We start from the raw sequence: 20,850 nt of genomic DNA, 5'->3' as shown, positions 1-20,850 counted from the left end.
AACAGCAGAAAAAGTGTTGAATGCAGGATTAGCATCTTTATCACTTAATACACTCAGACCAGTTGCTGTTGAAATTTGATTTTTATGGTGACACTCTCGCTTTAAGCTCCCCTTCAGCCTCTGTGACTCCCATGACTGTGTGAATTTCACCGTATTACGTTTCCCTAATCCCTCCCTCCTGTCATCTCGTGCCCAGAACAGCTTCTCATCTCCACCAATGGCTGATCGTGGAGCGCAGCGAGGCTTATGGGAGTTGTAGTTCCTTCTCCATCCATTTCCGCTCTGACTGCCTTGAGAAAGGACTACGTGTCCCTTGAGCCCGCGCGCCGCAAAGCAGCCAATATCCTGCAGGACAGGTCGGAGGTGACGCATGCGCAGTGGTGTTCTGGCGCATGTGGAGGTCAGAGCGGAGTGTGGAGGTGAGAACGCTGCAGGGAGGCCGGGGTATGGAGGATTGGGGGTGACTGCCGTCCTATGAGGGGGTGGGGAGAGCACAGCGCTCCCGGAGGCCTTAGCTGCACACAGGCAGCTGTATGATATCTTCCCAGGCACAGAGCTGCTCCTCGCTATCCTCTACCTGACATTGCTGAGGATTGTTGATGATCTCATGTCTATGGGCTTCCTGCAGATACTGCTAAGGGGGTATAACAGGGAAGCTTAAAGGGACACTATGGCGTAAATTGTAAAAATTTAAAATGCGTGCAAACATAATATAGTGATGCTCAAATCCGGATCCGGGAGATACCCGGATAGTTGCTATCCGGGTATCTCCCAGTAATGCTGGGAGGAGGGGGGGGGGGTCAATCTTACCTGTCTGACGTCTTCTTCGGTCCATCCCTCGGCGCCTCCCACGATGCGCTCCATGCGCGTCACGTGACTACAAACACTTCCTCCTTCAACCCGGAAGGAGAAAGTGTTTTTAATCACGTGACCACCGCGTGGACTGCATCGTGGGAGGCGCTGAGGGACGGACCGAAGAAGACGTCAGACAGGTAAGTGCATTGTCTCAGCATGAGAAATTTTAGCCAATCGGAGAGGAACAGAGGTGTCGGAGGGGAAAACAGGAGGGAAAGAGGCTTCAGCCAATCAGGCTGCATTAGTTAAGTCTGAGGGGAAAGTAGAGAAGCAAAAAAGGACAACCCAGCATGCCCTGCAACTTCCTTTTTGTGTACCAAATTTTGTGTGTACCAAATAAGAGTCAGGTAAACTGGGGAATGATCATTTATCAACAAGAAAAGTAATAGTGATTTTAACTTTTAGTTTGCCTGGTTAGCATCCTTATTACTTGTTTACCAGATAAAAATAAAGAATCGATTTTATGCCCGACAGTTACTCTTTAAAGGAATCTTCAGGCAAAAAATGAGGTTTACTCACCTGGGGCTTTCTCCAGCCCCTTGCAGCCGACTGTCCCACGCCGACCGCTCCGCTCTCCGCCGGGCTCCCCGGACGGTGCAGAGGCGCCGCTGTCAATCATGGCCACGTTGTCCGCGGCGCACTGCGCAGGCACAGTCCAGTCCGTTTGCCTCCTTAAATGCTCTCCTATCGCTGGGAGCTTTATGCGCATGTGCAGTTCTCAAGAATTATACCGTGCATGTGCAGAACACTCCTGTGGACAAGAGCCTGATCAAGGAGAGGCGCGGAGGATCCATCGCTAGGCGGGCCGGTAATTCCGACAGTCGGCGCAGTTCGGCCGCATGTGCTTCCCGGTCTCCCTTCCGGTGATAGGGCGCACATGCACAGTATGCCCCGATTTGCAGTGTTAACAGGGCATCTAGTGGAGGACAGCGAGGGACCGATTAGCCTGGAGGAAGCCCCAGGTATGTAACTTGTTTCTGGTGTTATTCAGACACTACTGCAGCCAAATAGAGCAGCAGGACTGCCAGGCAACTGGTATTATTTAACAGGAAATAAATATGGCAGCCTTCATTTACCTCTCACCTCAGTTGTCCTTTAATAATCAGAGTTCTGTTTTAATGTTTACGCTATGTTTCTCTGCGGCGCTTTTGTAATTGTTGCTAGTTATTTGTACCTAAAATCTGTGTTTTTATATTTATTCAGCAGGAGGTTTAGAAAATGGCAGCAAAATTATTTGAAACGATTGGGAAACTTGGATTGGGACTGGCAGTTGTTGGAGGTGTTGTAAACTCAGCCTTATACAATGGTAAGCTATCCCTTTGCGTTGTGTATAATATAGATCAGCTGGGTTCCATGAAGGGCATTTTATATTTTACTTGTATAGCTGCAAGTCTGTCGCCTCAACTCTGTAGCAGCATCAAAAGTCTGTAATGTTTTACACTAAGCCAGACAGTAATTGTACATGCTAATCGCCAAGAGCAGTGGTCTGCAAACTTGGCACTCCAGCTGTTAATGAACTACAAGTCCCACAATGCATTGGGGGAGTCTGACAACCACAGTCATGATTCATAAAGGCAAATGCATTGTGGGACTTGTAGTTTCTTAACGGATACCTGAAGTGACATGAGACAGACATGTATGTACAGTGCCTAGCACACAAATAACTATGCTGCATTGCTTTTTTTTCTTTCTCTGCCTGAAAGAGTTAAATATCAGGTATGTAAGTGGCTGACTCAGTCCTGACTCAGACAGGAAGTGACTACAGTGTGACACCTCACTGATAAGAAATTCCAACTATAAAACACTTTCCTAGCAGAAGATGGCTTCTGAGAGCAAGAAATAGATACAAAGGGGAATTTTTTATTAATGAGGGTCGCACTGTAGTCACTTCCTGTCTGAGTCAGCCACTTACATACCTGATATTTAACTATTTCAGGCAGAGAAAGGAAAAAAAGGAACACAGCATAGTTATTAGTGTGCTAGGCACTGTACATACCCATGTCTATCTCATCATGTCACATGTCACTTCAGGTATCCTTTAACAGCTGGAGAGCCAAGTTTGCAGATCACTGGCCTATAATATAAAAGGAAATCCATATGAGTGTCTTGTCTGTTTAAAGGTGGCCATACACTGACCGGTTTTATTTATTTTTCTATGGCTTACTGACTGGTTCAATTCGTTGGGACGAATCCTGCTAGCGAATGATAAATCTGATGATCGTACGGAATGAAAGACATTGCTCGATTGACAGCTGGGCGGTAGTGGCGTTCTGTTTCAAGCAAAACAATGCCGCTCACCTGTCCGCCGGTGCATCTCCTCCCAATTGCCGGACGCTCCTTCCTGTCTCTCCCGGGATGCTTGTGTCACATGACAAACACTAGAGACATGTAGTGGTCAGCTAAGGTACATATCACAATGCCTCTAGTGTTTGACCGCTAGCGTTTATCATGTGACACAGGCACCCTGGGAGAGAAGAGACGGAGGGAAGACATGTGCCAGCTGACTGGGGAGTGTAAGCTCTGCTGCCTATACTCAGCATGGCCTAAGGGGGACACATAGATGGGGGGGGGGGAGCAACAGGCAGTGCACAGCTACACAGATTTCAAATAGATTTCGGTAGTGAATCTACTGAAAATCTGTGTACAGTGTGTAAAGGGATTCGATCAGATAGATCTCTCTGTTATCAGATTATGGCCACTAGGGATGCTCAAATACCGAGTTCGGATGAAATCAGAATAGGTGTTGTTCAGATTTCATCCAATTAATTAAAACACCTGTGGACGAGGGGGGGTTAATCTTACCCATGTGACGTCTTCTTTGTTCCGTCCCTCGGCGCCTCCCACGATGCATTCCAATCCGGCGTCACGTGATTACAAACACTTCCTCCTTCCGGGTTGAAGGAGGAAGTGTATAGTCACGTGACGCGCGGACTGCATTGTGGGAGGTGCCGAGGGACGGAACAAAGACGTCACATGGGTAATATTAACCCCCCCCTCGTCCACAGGTGTTTTAATTAATTGGATGAAATCTGAACAACACCTATTCTGATTTCATCTGAACTCTGTATTTGAGCATGTCTGATGGCCACATCGACCAGTGTATGGCCAGCTTGAGTTCCTGAACCAGTGGAAAAGACAAATGCATGTCCAGCAAACTTATTGAGTGTCTGTTCTCCATTAGACTGAAGGAATCAGGAAGCATCTTGACTGAGAGGGGGTTGCTAGGATTGTCTACCTCAATGCTGAGGTTTCCAAGGATTACAGTGGACAAGCTATGGGAGTTAAGGTGTGGAATTAAGAGGCAAAGCTGTCTTTAAATAGGGTGACTGTGCCAAAGTGGGCCAAAAGACCGTAGCAACTATGAAGGGAATGGGGTGAAAAAGATGGATAGCCTATAGCTAAAGTGAAGAGCAGATGAGGAAGTGGTATAGGGAACAATCTGTACACTCAGTGAGAGGTTAGGAGTCCCACACCAACACCTGCCGTATTGTGAGATTTGGGGTGACGGGACGTGTAGGCTTCTATAGGAGAGAGCACAAGTGGAGTAAGAGTGCAAAAGCCAGGCTTCTATGAGCCGGGATGTTAACAGAATTGCATAGAGAGAGGCTGCGTCTGGCAGTTTATTGAAGACTTATTCTAAGGACCATAGAAGAAAAGGGGGGATATTTGTAGGTGGAGTGAATGGGTATGACATCAGATATTAAAATGGGCGTCCATCCTGTGTGAGCACCCGCTGTGCTGAAAGTGATGCTTTGTCTTTTTAGTTTTTGAAAACTTCTGCTTTAAGACGGCAATACTACCCTTCGATGTATGTCAAGCAATTAAATGCTCAAATCTGTGCCCTTGTGGTGTTTTTTTTTATGGAACACCTCCATTAAAGGGAGGGTTCACGGAGAAATAAAAATACTAATCCAATTACCTGGGGCTTCCTCCAGCCCGCGGCAGGCAGGACGTGCCCTTGACGCCGCTCCGGTGGCTCACCTTGCCAGGACGGCTTCCAGGTCGGGCTCTTGTGCGCTCCAATGTGCGTCTCATGCGGTCGCGCTGACATAATCGGACGTCCTCCAGGCTGTACTGCTCAGTACAGTCCGTAGGCTGTCCGATGACGTCAGCGCGCCTGCGCAAGACGCACGTTGGAGTGCAAGGAGAAGCCCGACCTGGAAGCCGTCCTGGCAAGGTGGGGTGAGCCACCGGAGAAGGCCGGGAGCCTCCAGTGCGGCGTCGAGGTCGGCGGCATGGATCTTCCCTTTTTAAAGCAGCTGAAATGAAACACAAACTATAATAAGTAACTTGTCTATATATTTTATCTAAAATTTAGTTTGCAAAGCAAATCTAGCTGCAAACAGCTTCAACAGTTTATGATTATTACTTCCTTTTATGCAATGTGGGCAGCCATGTTTTGCTTGTCACACTACACAGGTAAGCTGATAGCATCTCCAACCCTCAGGTCAGCCTGTGATAAATTCACTCCTCTCTCCTCTTCCCCTCTGCCTCTGAAAATAAATCTCTGGCTAGTAACCTCCTCCTGCCCAGACTGAGTTCCCATAAGCCCTTGCTATAGTGCCAAGGCACTGTGAAAAAGCTGTGGGTGAGGCTTGTTTAGTTTATAGGGAATTAGAATATTAAAACAAAACAAAAAAAGTATTTGGCTTGAGGAATGCCCTATAAACTATATGAAAGGAACACAATTATGCAATGAGTAAAAGTTTATCTCGGATCCACTTTAATTTGTCTTAATGCTCTTGTATAGCTCACCGTTTGTGTTTTTGTTTTGTTTTTCCTTTTGTAATGTTGGACTTCTTTACCCTTCAGTGGATGCCGGACACCGTGCTGTCATATTTGACCGATTCCGAGGGGTCCAAGATGTGGTGTCAGATGAAGGCACACACTTCCTCATCCCCTGGGTCCAGAAACCAATCATCTTTGACTGCCGGTCCCGCCCTCGCAATGTCCCTGTTGTTACAGGAAGTAAAGGTTAGTACCGCAGGAAGGAAAGGCCATATTCGGGCAAAGTTCTGAATATACCAATCTGATAACTAAAAGTGTCCATCAATGATACACTCTTACCACTTCCATGTTATACGAGGGACTATTTTAATGTATACCTGAACTTACATGGGAAACACAGAGAAATGCACCCTGTATGTATTTAAAGGGTTTTGCCTGTCTAATTGTCCCCTCATGTGTGACTAATCACAGGTGTAATTTGATCTCTCAGCTGGCTACCTCAGCAGAGCAGCGAATTTGTAAGACAGGATGTTAACACTGTCTGCTTCCATGAAAGCAGGAAGTAGACAAGCTGTGCTGTATTAGTGTAACAAAGAAATGCTTTTCTTTTAATGTTGTTATGCTGTTGCTTACCTTTTAGAGCAGAGAGGAAGTTCTGAGTTCAGGTCCACTTAAAAGGGAACCTAAACTGAGCAGGATGTTTTTTTTTTTTTGTTTTTTTTTTTTTCCTTTTAAAATAATACCAGTTGCCTGACTCTCCTGCTGATCCTGTCTCTCTAATACTTTTAGCCACAGCCCCTGACCAAGCATGCAGACCAGGTGCGCTGACTGAAGTCAGACTGGATTAGCTGCATGCTTGTTCAGGGGCTGTAATTCAGCTACTACTGCAGCCAAAGAGATCAGCAGGACTGCCTGGCAACTGGTTTTGCTTAACTACTCTAAGTGCCCTTTTCCACCAGCGCGTTTGCGCTGGCTGAATCGCAAAAATGCAAACTGCTAGCGATTTTACATTCGCTACGGTTTGCATTTTAACATAGGAATCGCGGTAGGTCATTTCCACTACCGCGATTCGTTTTTGTCGGGAACGCGAACGCGCGGCGGAGCGATATTTGCCGCGATTTTGCTATGCAGTGCATAGCATAGCAAAATCGCGGCCGTGAACGTCGGGGAATCGCCGCTAATTGCGATTCAGCAATCGCTAGCGTTCAGCGTGAACGCTAGCGATTGCTAGTGGAAAAGGGCCCTTAGACCGCTCCACGCCAAAAGGAGTGGCCGCGGCGGCAGCCCCAGGACCGCCTAACGCCAATTGGCGTAAGGTCCTGGAGCCGGCTACTGAAGGAGATCGCACGCAGGTTGTGCACGCATCTCCTTCTCGTGGGGCGGAGCTCCACCCCCTTTGCTATCGCCGCTCGGGAGACTGTTAGACAGCGTGATCGCCGTCTATTTACATGTACAGCGCTGCGATCAGCAGCAGCGCTGCACTGGGGACAGCCATGTGACACAGCTGTCTCCCTGGGGGACAAGAAAGCGATCGGCTCTCATAGGGTGAAGCCTATGAGAGCTGATCGCTATGATTGGCTGGGGGGAGGGAGGGTTTTAAATAAATAGTAAAAAATAAAAGAAAATACAAATATTAAAAAAAAAATAAACACTGGGGGAGCGATCAGACCCCACCAACAGAGAGCTCTGTTGGTGGGGAGAAAAGGGGGGGGGGGGATCACTTGTGTGCTGTGTTGTGCAGCCCTGCAGCTTGGCCTTAAAGCTGCAGTGGCCAATTATGAAAATAACATCCTGGCCTTTAGGGGGGTTTACCACTGTGGTCCTCAAGTGGTTAAAATGAAACAGCCATGTCCTTCTCAGTTTAGGTTCCCTTTAAGTATCCAAAGTATATTCATTCAGTTTACCCTTCTATTATGTAAGATTGTACAATCGACATTGTATCATTAATGGGCAGCTTTATTAAGTAAAGTTTACCTTAGTACTTTTTGTGTGAAACTGACTTCTACAGCTAAAAATTCTGCTCTAAAATTTTAGTCGCATGTCCCGAAACACCCCTACTTAAAGGAAACCTGAAGCTAGAGGAGTGTGTAGGCTGCCATATTTACTTTTAAACAATACCAGTTGCCTGACGTCCTGCTGATCTCTTTGGCTGCAGTAGTATCTGAATCGCATGCCTGAAATCGGCTAATCTAGTCAGACTTGAGTCAGGAACATCTGACCTGCAAGCTTGTTTAGGGTTTTGTTGTGAAGTATCTCCAATCAGTCTCTCAGAAGTATAGTACAGGGTTTATTTACTGTGCAGGAGACATACAGTGAATCGTAGCAATGTCTGCCCAGCAAAGGCTTAGACCAGGCAAATATACACATTGGAATGAATTACAGATTATAATTATTCTGCCTACCTTGACCACCAATTGAGTCTTGACATATAAGCTAATTATTGGGAGATAAACTGCATAAATGAATATATTAGTAAGTATGACTTTTCTTGTACTGGGTCTGCAGTATGACGAGGACGCGCTCGGCCAGGGCTACGCAGGTGTAGTGGCTATCGACTTGCAAGTCCACGGTAATGAAACTTAGCAGCGGTGGGGGATCAGAGGATCGTTCCAGACCGGCGGAGGCTGTTTTTTTTTTTTTTTTTAATTCTTTCAGGGTTCCTTTTTAAATAATCGTACTCCGTTCAGGTTCCCTTTAAGGCATACATGTCAAACTCTGGCCCTCAGAGCCAATAAATTTGGCCCTCAAGTGGTTTCCCCACTTTGCATTATGTTTGGCCCGCTCTAGAACATCAGGGAAGCTGTATTGGAGGTGAAGCCCGAGATCACCAGGGAAGCCATATGGGGGAGGTAGGAGGAAATCTATAGACACCAGGGAAGTGTATAGGGGAGGGAGGAGAGCCACTAGACACCAGGGAACTGTATAGGGGAGGGAGGAGAGACACTAGACACCAGGGAAGTGTATAGGGGAGGGAGGCGAGCCACTAGACACCAGGGAAGTGTATAGGGGAGGGAGGAGAGACACTAGACACCAGGGAAGTGTATAGGGGAGGGAGGCGAGCCACTAGACACCAGGGAAGTGTGTAGGGGAGGGAGGCGAGCCACTAGACACCAGGGAAGTGTATAGGGAAGGGAGGAGAGCCACTAGACACCAGGAAAGTGTATAGGGGAGGGAGGAGAGCCACTAGACACCAGGGAACTGCATAAGGGTTGGAGGGGGCTATTGGACACCTGGGAACTTTGAGGGAGGAAGGTAGCCAGTAGACATTGAGGTTGGCCCGTGACTTAGGTCCCAGTGTACAATTTTGGCCCTCTTTGTATTTGAGTTTGACACCCCTGCTTTAAGGCTTTATTTGACTTCCTCTGACAGATGCGAATTGGTGCATAATATTTCAAAAAACTAAATGTATCTAATTCATGTGAGACTGAAAAGATCTGTAGGTCTTGTTGGCACAGCTACTACTACTTTGTTTTGCTTTATTATGCTGCACAAACATTTTAGGTGCAGAGCCATTACTTAACCACCCTGGCGTTCTGATTAAATCGCCAGGGTGGCTGCGGGAGGGTTTTTTTTTTAAATAAAAAAAAAACTATTTCATGCAGCCAACTGAAAGTTGGCTGCATGAAAGCCCACTAGAGGGCGCTCCGGAGGCGTTCTTCCGATCGCCTCCGGCGGCCAGAAGTAACACGGAAGGCCGCAATAAGCGGCCTTCCGTGTTTCGCTTACCTCGTCGCCATGGCGACGAGCGGAGTGACGTCATGGACGTCAGCCGACATCCTGACGTCAGCCGCCTCCGATCCAGCCCTTAGCGCTGGCCGGAACTGTTTGTTCCGGCTACGCTGGGCTCGGGCGGCTGGGGGGACCCTCTTTCGCCGTTGCACGCGGCGGATCGCCGCGCTGCAGCGGCGATCAGGCAGCACACGCGGCTGGCAAAGTGCCGGCTGCGTGTGCTGCTTTTTATTTTATTAAAATCGGCCCAGCAGGGCCTGAGCGGCAGCCATCGGCGGTGTTGGACGAGCTGAGCTCGTCCAGACCGCTCAGCAGGTTAACTATCTGAATGTATTGCAGCTTGCATTTCTAGAAGCCTGTGCTGCCATACTTATAATGGTAGCCATACACTGGTCGATTTGCCATCAGATTCGACCAACAGATAGATCCCTCTCTGATCGAATCTGATCAGAGAGGGATCGTATGGCTGCCTTTACTGCAAACAGATTGTGAACCGTTTTCAGCATGAAACCGATCACAATCTGTTGTGGTGGTGGTGCTGCCGCAGCTCCCCCCGCCCGCATTACCTGCTCCGCCGGCACGACTCCAGTCCCCAGGTCACAGCTGCTCCATCTCCGCACTGGTCTGGTCTCCGGAATGCTTCACTTCTTCCTGCTCGGCAGGAAGTTTAAACAGTAGAGGGCGCTCTACTGTTTAAACTTCCTGCCGGGCAGGAAGAAGTGAAGCATGCAGAAGACCAGACCAGCGCGGAGACAGAGCAGCGGTGACAGCGGGACTGGTGACAGCGGGACTCGCGCCAGCGGAACAGGTAATGTATTGCGTCGGTCGTCGGGCATTCGAATGCCGCTATCGACGCACTCCCGACCTGCCGGCGCTCAAAAAAAATCTTCAGCACGGGTGGATCGACGGGAGTCGACAGGAGCGATGGATTTCGGACGGAAATCCATCGTTCTGTCAGCGGTGTGCGTGGCGATTTCACAGCCGTTTCGATCACTGTGATCGAAACTGCTGTATATCGGCGGGAAAATCGTTAGGTGTATGGGCTCCTTAAGTCCTATAACCTTAAAAAAAAAAAAAAAAAACTAAAAATTGCTTATGTAGAGTCTGAGTCGAGGCAATTTTGGGTGCCTGGAGTCGGAGTCGGGAAAAAATGCACCGGCTTCTAATGAATTTAAACTGTAATTAGAATAGAAAATATGATAAAATGTTCTATTTCTCAGATAATAGTCTCCATAAATAATGTATATATACAGTAATAGCTGTGCTTAGTCCACAAAAATGAAATAAACCAATCAAAATTAGTTACTTGTGCTGCTTCAATAAAGCAGTCCCCATATTTTTAAGGTCAGATATACATATCTGATTGTGACTGTATATATGATGTGTACACAGGAATCTTATATATGTTACGGCCAGAACCCGAACTGTGGCCACTTCTAGTTCTGGCCGGCCAATGTGAGAAATGTTTTGTTTACGCCGTCTCGCTGCGGCCAAATTGATGACAAAACTTGCTTAATTTAATGAAATATAGCCGGCGGCAATGTAATAGATGAAGCCGCCGGCTTTTGCACTGCCTCTCCCCGATCCCCCTCCCACCTCCCTCCTCTCCCCGCCTCCCATACAATACGTAGCAGCCGGCGGGGACATGCAGCCGGAGAGTCGTTCGTCGCGGCAGGGGAATCCTGCCGTTCCTGCAGAGCGGGTGCTGGCAGAAGCAATGTCTGCAGCCTCCCCGCTCTGCTGCCCCTGCTGCGACGAACGACTCTCCGGCTGCATGTCCCCCGGCTGCTACTTATTATTGTATGGGAGGCGGGGAGAGGAGAGAGGCGGGGAGAGGAGAGAGAGGCAGTGCGAAAGCCGGCGGCTTCATCTATTACATTGCCGCCGGCTATATTTCATTAAATTAAGCAAGTTTTGTCATCAATTTGGCCACAGCGAGACGGCGTAAACATTACATTTCTAACATTGGCCGCTGCGCTGCGGCCACTTTGCACATTGGCCGGCCAGAACCCGAAGTGGCCACACTTCGGGTTCTGGCCGTAACATATATACTAAATAACATCTATGCTGTAAGAATAAAGCCTGATGTGTAGCTGTGTCACTAATAGAGATGGTCACTGAGATGGAAATAATTCTGCGTTGATGCTGATTTATGCAAATGTATGCACTCCCTTTGCTGATGAAATCAAATAATTTGATATGTTGGTAAACTTTGGTTTGGTGTCTACAAATTAAAGGGTACCTGAGACGGATGAAAAGTAACGTTTTATACATACCTGGGGCTTCCTCCAGCCCGCTTCAGGCTAATCAGTCCCTCGCTGTCCATCTCCACCACCTGGAACTTCTGATATGAGTCCTGGTAATTCAGCCAGTCAGCGCTGTCCGGCCGCATGCCGCTCCCACAGCCAGGAACATTCTGCGCAATAGTGCTGCGCAGGTGTAGTATGCTCCTGGCGGCGGAGTGTGTGCATGCGCAATACGCCCGACTGGCTCAAGTACCTGGACTCCTAGCAGAAGATCCAGGTGGTGGAGGAGGACAACGAGAGACTGATTATCCTGAAGGCGGCTGGAGGAAGCCCCAGGTATGTATAAAACTTTAATTTCATCTGTTTCAGGTTTACTTTGTTACACAGTAGTACTATACTCTACATATGCACTCCCCACAGAGCTGCAGGGAATGCTGTGCACATTGAACACAGAGGTGTTGTCTGTTTACAATCTCCTCATTCCCCTGCAGAGTACCTGCACATCACTCTTACATGTACTCACACTTACATTGCCTAGGGCCTGATAGATGTTCTTTGTTCCGGTTTGTACCTTTTACAAGTACTCTTACCAAGGACTAGTTTTAGTCTAAAGGGAATAAATATAGTAGTCTACATATCCTTCTCACTTCAGTTGTCTTGTAAAATTCCTAAGCGTTGGCAGTTAAGAGCCGAATTTCATGTTACATACTTTCAATCAACAACATTGTAATATGCAAATTAGAGGAGTCGTGGAATCCTAAACTGAGGAGTTGGTGGATTTTTATACCGACTCCACAGCCCTGCAATATGTACCACAAAGCTAGGAAATAAATGCGTAGCCCAGAAGGTCATTATAGGACAGTCTCCCTGATGCATGTGGTTTTACCATTACTTTGCAGATCTTCAGAATGTGAACATCACCCTGCGTATTCTCTTCCGGCCGATTGCCAACCAGCTGCCGCGGATCTTTACCAGCATCGGCGAGGACTACGATGAAAGAGTTCTACCCTCCATTACCACTGAGATTCTCAAGTCTGTGGTGGTGAGTTTGTGTGGCAGCAACCAGACCTTGTACTTGGAAAATGTACTTTAGTGGCCCAGGAATTCACTTCGTCAGGCAGCCGTCCTGTAGATCATCTTGTTTGTCTAAACCGCTTCAGTAAAAGTTGAGCTGCATTTTATGGCTTCCTGGGCAATTACCTTGCATAAGCTCTTGCTGTGCGGATTATATGGGATTGTTCCACACTCTGGTGGGCCTCTGTTTCTGCACTGAAGGGCTGCTGTATTAATGCTTTAGTATTTACTTGTTTAGCAGATACATAGTTCAGTGATCTTAACTAGCTTAAGACCGCGTCACGCCAATGGGCGTGGCCACGGCGGCAGCCCCAGGACCGCCTAACACCAATTGGCATCAAGTCCTGGGACCGGCTACCACGCGATCACTGCTCGGAGACTGTTAAGGCCCGTACACGCCTGATCAAAGGCGACGGGTCCGTCATCACCTCCCGCTGGGCGGGCGAGTGTGCAGACAGTCCGGCGTGTGTACAGTCTGTCGTAACCGCCATCTATAAACCTTGTGCAGCGCTGTACTGGGGACAACCGCGTGACACGGCTGTCCCCTCCATTGGCTCAGGAGTGATCGGCTGTCATAGGCTGGGGATTAAAAAATAAATAGTACAAAATATTGTAAAAATAAAGATAAATATTTATAAAAAAAACGGGGGCGATCAGACCCCTACCAACAGAGAGCTCTGTTGGTGGGGGAAAAGGGGGGGGGGATCACTTGTGTGCTGAGTTGTGCAGCCCTGCAGCTTGGCCTTAAAGCTGCAGTGGCCCAATTAACTAAAATGGCCGGGTCTTTAGGGGGGTTTAGTACTGTGGCCCTCAAGTGGTTAAGGCCCATACCCACCACACGATTTTCCAGACCAGCAATTTATTTTTAATTTTTTGAGCGATGAACAGTCATTTGCACAATCTCAGGACATTTAGCGATGCTTGCTGATAATGCCAGTCACAGCGGATCGGATTTTTAAGATCGCCAACAACTCAGCACAAAGTAATGCAATCTGTTGACTTCCTGTCATGCGCAGGAAGAGGAGTTGCCCAACGCTAGTCGTGAAGGACCCGTCGGGTGGTGAGTACTCAGCTTTAAAGTCCAGTGCTGTGGAGTCGGTACAAAAATCATCCGACTCCGACTCCAGGTACCCAAAAATTGCTCCATCTCCACAGCCCTGTTACAGTTGCAAATAAATTTAGGTTGTCCGGATCCCTGTTGCATATATTTTAAAGTGAGCCAGAGATGAAGCACCCTCATGTATTTTACCATATATATCAGTGGGAGCATTAGAGAAAACGCCTACCCTGCTCTCTGTTTCATCCTTCACTGCTCAGCCTGTTTGTAATCAGCCCTGATAAAATCCCTGACTGAGCATTCAGTCTGGCTTTGCTGCTCAGGAATCATAGCTGAGTCATTATAACAGAGCCAGAAGGGGGCAGGCTTGTGCTTGAAAAGACATCAGAGAAGACAGACTCAGCTATGATTCCTGAGCAAAGCCAGACTGAATGCTCAGTCGGGGATTTTATCAGGGCTGATAACAAGCAGGCTGAGCAGTGAAGGATGAAACGGAGAGCAGGGTAGGTGTTTTCTCTAATGTCCCCACTGGTGTATATGGTAAAATACATGAGGGTGCTTCGTCTCTGGTTCACTTTCAGCTTCCTACACTGCAAGACGTTCAAGACTAATGACTGACCAATTATCATAAAAGAAAACTGAAGCAAATGACTGAAAAATACAACAATAGATGGTTCTTGTTCACTTTGGCCAATCCGCTTGGGGAATCGTTCATAATCAAGAATGTAAACGGCAATCGGTAGACCGAGAACGATACATCCACAAAGTGCGGAAGCATAAAAAGTGCTGTCTTGGATGTGCGTACAAGTTACTAATCGGTAGTGTACAGTGCCGCATGTGCGCGAGCCATTGCTAACGACCAGTCACTCACTGCTCTGTCTTCCATCGGTCATTGTTCTGTGTCAATGATCTCCATCTGACATGTGTATGAACTTTTCATCTAATTGATGTGGTGATTCCTCTATTCAGGGGTGTCAAACTCCATTACATACAGGTTAAAATCTAAAACAGTCTAAGTTGTAGGCCAAATAATAATTATGTAACATGTATTGAAGTCTTAATTACGTGCACATAAATAACGCTAGCACGTATTGCACTGCCGCATCAGTTTGCCACCGGTGGAGCCATTAATACTAAAAACGGTCATTTCAAATAAAAAAAAAAACTGCACCTATTCTAACCTTAACACTTCACTATACGTGCCTAATCTTAAACTCCCCCACCCTGTAAGTGTCTGACCTTAACCTTTCCCAGAAGTGCCTAAAAGGAAGACCCCCCCCCTACCTAATGCCTAACCTTCGCAGACACTCTTACACACCACCCCCGGTAAGTGCCCAACACTACGGGCATCCAAACTACAGACTGTTGTAGTCGTCTATGATTGGCAACAAATATTAAATACCATGTAGTAGCTGATTGTCTACTAGCAGTGTTGGGCCGATCACAGGCACCGAAGTGACCTGATCTGCATAACATTGGCTATGACCAGCCATCTCTGTGGAAACGCCAGATGCTGCTGAGGAAACTCATGAAACGCATGGGATGTTTTATTTGCTGAATAAAAGGTTCCTTTTGGTGAAAGTCAGGTGTGACATTGTCTGTTTTTAAACTGTTAACCCTTTTGGTCATATTGGATGCCACCTAGTGTGATTTCTGATAAGCGTGATAGTTCAGCTCCAGACTCTGTACTCACCAGGTGCATCTACTGACGGCACAGATCCATCTTATGCTGAATACACACGGTGCGTTCGCGCACTCGATTTCCCTCTCGATTCCCGTCGATTCGTTTATTTCCAACATGTCCGATTTCAATGGATCGTTAGGTCAATTCGCATGCAAAGTATGCCGAATCGACCTAACGATCCATCGAAATCCAAATCGGACATGTTGGAAATAAACGAATCGACGGGAATCGAGCAGGAAATCAAGTGCACAAACGCACCGTGTATTAAGCATAAGACCTCTGCACCTCTGGAGAGGGTGGCGGGATTCACACATTACATCATACATGTCGAGCTCTGTCCCGCGGGCCAAAGGTGGCCCTCCAAGCCATTGAATTTGGCCCTCAAGTGGTTTCCCCACTTAACATTGTTTGGTCCTCTCTAGACCACCAGGGAAGCTATATTGGAGGTGAAGCCCCAGAACACCAGGAAAGCCATATGGGGGAATAACTAAATACTAGGGAACTGTATAGGGGAGGGAGGGGACCTCTAGATACCAGGGAACTGTATTAGCATTGGAGGAGGGTCCATTACACATCTGGGAACTTTATAAGGGAGGAAGGCGGCCAGTAGACATTGAGGTTGGCCCGCGACTTGGTCCCAGTGTACAATTTCGGCCCACTTTGTATTAGTTTCCCACCCCTGTGTTAGATGATTGTTGGCCATCCTCTCGCTGTTCCTGTCACATGGTCTTAGAAGATGCAATACGTGTCTGCGATGAATTCTGTGGGTAGCATAAAACAAGAGCATAACAGCCATCTAGCAGCGATTGTCAGCTGGCCATTGAAAGAAACCTACCTTCTTGCTATTCTATATTGATATGATTTCGAACACTAATACTCTGTATCCTCTCTAGGCCAGGTTTGATGCAGGGGAGCTGATCACACAGAGAGAGCTGGTCTCCCGGCAGGTCAGTGAGGATCTCACAGAGAGAGCCGCCACATTCGGACTTATCCTGGATGATGTGTCTCTGGTAAGTTTATTTTCTCTCCAGGGAAATCTTTAGTAAAAGGCCAGCAGCCAATTAAACGGACTCCTGATCAGAAGATAGAACTGAGTTAGGCAGTGTGGGTAAATCTACATCCGGGCGGCTGCTCTGCTGCTGTGCTGCGCTTCGGCGCGATTGCGGGTGTGCCCCCGTGGTGTCCCCCGGTAGCCCTGGGATCAGTGAATGGGAACATGGATCCTGATCACCGATCCGTGTCCCCAGCAGAAAAACCGAAGGGCTCTTACTAGAGGCTTCAGTCTTTCTGCACGTAAAAATTTCTGCATCCCCCTTGTGCTTCCGCTTAGCGAGAAGCACAAGGAGGGGAAAAAAACTCAAGGTGGCCATCTTGTGGCCAAATAGTAAAACTACATCTACATATTTTTTACATTACAATTTACACATCTAATATTAAAAATTAACTGTTTAATTTCCCACACCAAAATATTACCCAAATACAATTTTTAATGGAAAAAAAAATTACAATGAAGAAAAAAAAAAAAGAAACATAAATAGTTACCTAAGGGTCTGAACTTTTTAAATATGCATTTGAAGGGGGAATACTACGAACATTTATTTTTTTTAAATTATAAGCTTGTAAATAGTGATGGACGCAAAACGGAAAAAGTGCACCTTCTATTTCCAAATAAAATATTGGCGCCATACATTGTGACAGGGACAAAATTTAAATGGTGTCATAACCGAGACAAACGGGCAAATAAAATACATAGGTTTTAATTATGGTAGCGTGGATTATTTTAAAGGGAAGGTTCAGGGAAACCTTTAAAAAAATAAAAATCCATATCCACTTACCTGGGGCTTCCTCCAGCCCGTGGCGGGCACCTCCTGCCTGCCACGGGCTGGAGGAAGCCCCAGGTAAGTGGATATGGATTTTTATTTTTTTAAAGGTTTCCCTTCAACTTCCCTTTTAAAGCTATAATGGCCGAAAACTGAGAACTGAATTTTTTTCTTATTAATCCTGTTAAAATGCATTTATAAAAAAATAATTCTTAGCAAATGTACCACCCAAAGAAAGCCTAATTAGTGGCGGAAAAAAACAAGATATAGATCAATAAATTGTGATAAGTAGTGATAAAGTTATTAGCGAATGAATGGGAGGTGAAAATTGCTGTGATGCATAAGGTGAAAAATCCCTGCAGGCTGAAATGATTAAAGGATACCCGAAGTGACATGATGAGATAGACATGTGTATGTACAGTGCCTAGCACACTAATAACTAGGCTGTGTTCCTTATTTTTCTTTCTCTGCCTGAAAGAGTTACATATCAGGTATGTGAGTGGCTGACTCAGTCCTAACTCAGACAGGAAGTGACTACAGTGTGACCCTCCCTCACTGATAAGAAATTCCAACTATAAAACCCTTTCCTAGCAGAAAATGGCTTCTGAGACCAAGAAAGCGATACAAAGGGGAATTTCTTATCAGTGAGGGTCACACTGTAGTCACTTCCTGTCTCAGTCAGGACTGAGTCAGCCACTTGCATACCTGATATGTAACTCTTTCAGGCAGAGAAAGAAAAATAAGGAACACAGCCTAGTTATTTGTGTGCTAGGCACTGTACATACACATGTCTATCTCATGTCACATGTCACTTCGGGTATCCTTTAAGGCAGGGGTCTCAAACTCCATTTACCTGGGGGCCGCAGGAGGCAAAGTCAGAATGAGGCTGGGCCGCATAAGGAATTTCACATCGCTGCCTCTGCCCGCCCCTCTCACTCTTCCTTCACAGAGAGGGGCGGGGAGAGGCGGCGATTGACGTTGGGAGGGGCTGAAGCTGAAAGCTCTGCCCCTTCCAGGAAATGCCGGCGGATTGCCCCCCGGGCGATTTTGGGGCTCTGCAACCCTTGTTTAGTGGCGGATTAATTGGGAGCACTGAAACTAACTATAAGGCCTCTTGCACACTGCATGCGATTTTGATTCAGATTCCGCTTTTTAATCGGTTTTTACATCCGATTCCGATTTGCAGTTTGCTCTCTGCACACTGCAAATCGGAATCTGAATCGGACGTAAAAACCGATTAAAAAGTGGAATCAGAATCGAATTCGCATGCAGTGTGCAAGAGGCCTAAGGAAGCTTTTGCCGGCGAGGGCCACAAAATATTGTATCGAGGGCCGCAAATGGCCCGCGGGCCGCGAGTTTGAGACCCCTGCTTTAAGGCTTGTATGAGAGGTAGACTGCAGGTTGCAGCACATAAAATCATATTTATTAAACCTGAGACCAATAATAAAACAAAATGATTTATATATACTTGGGTCTTCCTGCAGCCCCCTGTAGTCTCTGGGCCGGTCCTGTCCCATCCACTCTCCCGCTGACTTCTGTGCATGTGCAGCCCTGGCTGCGTGCCTCCTTGGTTCTGCTTCCATGACCGGGAGTAGTCTATGCCTGCACAGTTAGTTAAAGAGAACTAGAGACGAAGCATCCTCATGTATTTTACCATCTGTATCAATGGGAACATTACCGTAAACACCTACTCTGCTCTCTATCATTTTTCACTGCAGTCTTGTTATCAGCCCTGACAAAATCCCTGACTGAGCATTCAGTCTGGCATTTCGTCATGATTATAGCAGAGTCAGTCTTCTGTGATGTCTTTTCAAGCCCAAACCTGCCCCCTTGTGGCACTGCTTTCCTGCTACAAGGATACATAGCAGGAAACGGAGCCACAAGGGGGCAGGCTTGGGCTTGAAAATACATCACAGAAGCCTGACTCTGCTATAATCATTATGGGACAAAGCCAGACTGAATTCTCAGTCGGGGATTTTATCAGGGCTGATAATAAGCAGGCTGAGCAGTGAAGGATGAAACAGAGAGCAGGGTAGGTGTTTTCTCTAATGTTCCCACTGATATATATGGTAAATACATGAGGATGCTTTCGTCTCTGGTTCACGTTAAGGCTTGTATTTGTGCAGGTGTAAATAGCTAACGGCCATGGGAGTTTGACCAATGAGGCGCACAGCCAGTGCTGGACGTGCGCAGTTCACCCTGACTGGCTCAATTGAGGATTTTTACCGGGGCTGACTGCAGCAGCAACTCATGGAGAACTGGAGCCCGTGGATCATAGGTGGCTGGAGGAATCCCCAGGGAAGTTTAAATCCTTTTTTGTCTTATCCCAGGTGAACTGTAAGGGAACCTAAAGTGAGAGGTATACGGAGGCTGCCAAATATATTTCCTTCTAAACAATACCAGTTGCCTGGCTGTCCTGCTGATTATGGCCTCCATATGCCTCTGACATCAGGTGTCCTTTCTTCTTTATCACATTTTGCTTACGTTTGCCGCACAAGGGGCCATTTGCAATTCACTTATTCTCCTGACTTTTCACCTAGGTCATATTTTTTAAACTTGTCAATAAAATGCCTTTTAAGCCACCAGAAATCAAGAAAATACTGAAAATAATTTTGATAGTAACTTTTCACCTACTGTTTGGCAGAGGCGTAGCTATGGTGGAGCAAGGGGGGACATATGTCCCTGGGCTCAGCACTGTGAGGGCGCTCAGCACAGTTGCTGCAGCTCCACATGCATGAGAGGCGGCTCGCTGGCTGCCTGAAGTGCCCCTGCTTCTCTCCCTTCATTTGCAGAGGAGTGCAAAAGCATTAACAGCAGCAGAAATAGCGGGGCACATCAGGCTATCTGAATGGGGAATATTTTGCTACACATATACAGCATTTGTGCATTTGACTTCACCCATGACCACGCCCATTTTGTCGGGGGGAGGGGCAAGAACTGTCTATGTTCCCGGGTGCTGGAAACCCTAGCTACGCCTCTGTTTGGTACTTTGTTTTAGCTGAAAAGTGCTGGAAAATTATTTTAAAATGAAGATGAAAAATCATCTCCTAAGAGAGAACTCAGGTGAAAAAGTGAGTTGCAAATGGCCCAAGATGTATAAACTGCTTTCTTGTAACCGTTTGGGGTCTTCTCCCTGCAGACACACTTGACATTTGGAAAGGAGTTTACAGAAGCCGTGGAGGCCAAACAAGTGGCTCAGCAAGAAGCAGAGAGAGCCAGATTTGTTGTGGAGAAGGTTAGTGGAGTAGCAGCTAAAGAATGCACAATATATTAGTCTACCTGAACTCTGCATGTCTTTTGTACAGTTACGTTTGCTGTTTTTAAGGTGCGTACACATGCACAATTACTGTTGCCTGCAGGAAACGGTACTCTATTCCGCGGGTGACAGTTTGAGGCCAAGTGCTGTACAGATGCATTGCTAGCCTGTAGGCTAGCGGCACTGTCTGTTGCTATGGAATGGGGAGGGATGGTGCGGAGCATATGATGCAGCAGCTTCGAGCAGGCGAGGGCGTTAGTGGAACAATGAACTTGGCCAAAGCAATCCGGATCTATGTCGGGGGTCATTGTATGCAGACCAGATTATCAGCAGAGACGGCCCTAATCGCCTCCTTCAGCCCAGCACTGTCGCACAGGTGTCAGTCTCCAGTCCTCGAGGGC

The 20,850-nt window shown here is 47.1% G+C and overlaps 1 protein-coding gene across 3 annotated transcripts in view; it reads left to right on the top strand.

Annotated features, from left to right (window-relative positions):
• Positions 1-333: 333 nt before the first annotated feature.
• PHB1 (prohibitin 1) overlaps positions 334-20,850 on the top strand; it is a 30,799-nt gene continuing 10,282 nt past the window's right edge. The window contains exons 1-6 of one of the 3 annotated variants that reach the window (XM_068263713.1): positions 334-419; positions 2,059-2,161; positions 5,668-5,829; positions 12,458-12,600; positions 16,267-16,383; positions 20,333-20,428. In XM_068263713.1, the coding sequence (XP_068119814.1) occupies positions 2,074-2,161; positions 5,668-5,829; positions 12,458-12,600; positions 16,267-16,383; positions 20,333-20,428 (606 nt within the window). In that variant the 5' untranslated portion in view covers positions 334-419; positions 2,059-2,073. Of the gene's footprint in view, positions 445-2,058; positions 2,162-5,667; positions 5,830-12,457; positions 12,601-16,266; positions 16,384-20,332; positions 20,429-20,850 lie in introns of all 3 variants that reach the window. The other 2 variants (XM_068263714.1, XM_068263715.1) reach the window with 2 other exon arrangements.

The sequence above is a fragment of the Hyperolius riggenbachi genome, chromosome 12, assembly GCF_040937935.1.
Source record: "Hyperolius riggenbachi isolate aHypRig1 chromosome 12, aHypRig1.pri, whole genome shotgun sequence".
Lineage (NCBI taxonomy): Eukaryota > Metazoa > Chordata > Amphibia > Anura > Hyperoliidae > Hyperolius > Hyperolius riggenbachi.
The sequence above is the reverse complement of the archived record's forward strand: the minus strand, read 5'-3'. Positions and strand labels throughout refer to the sequence as shown.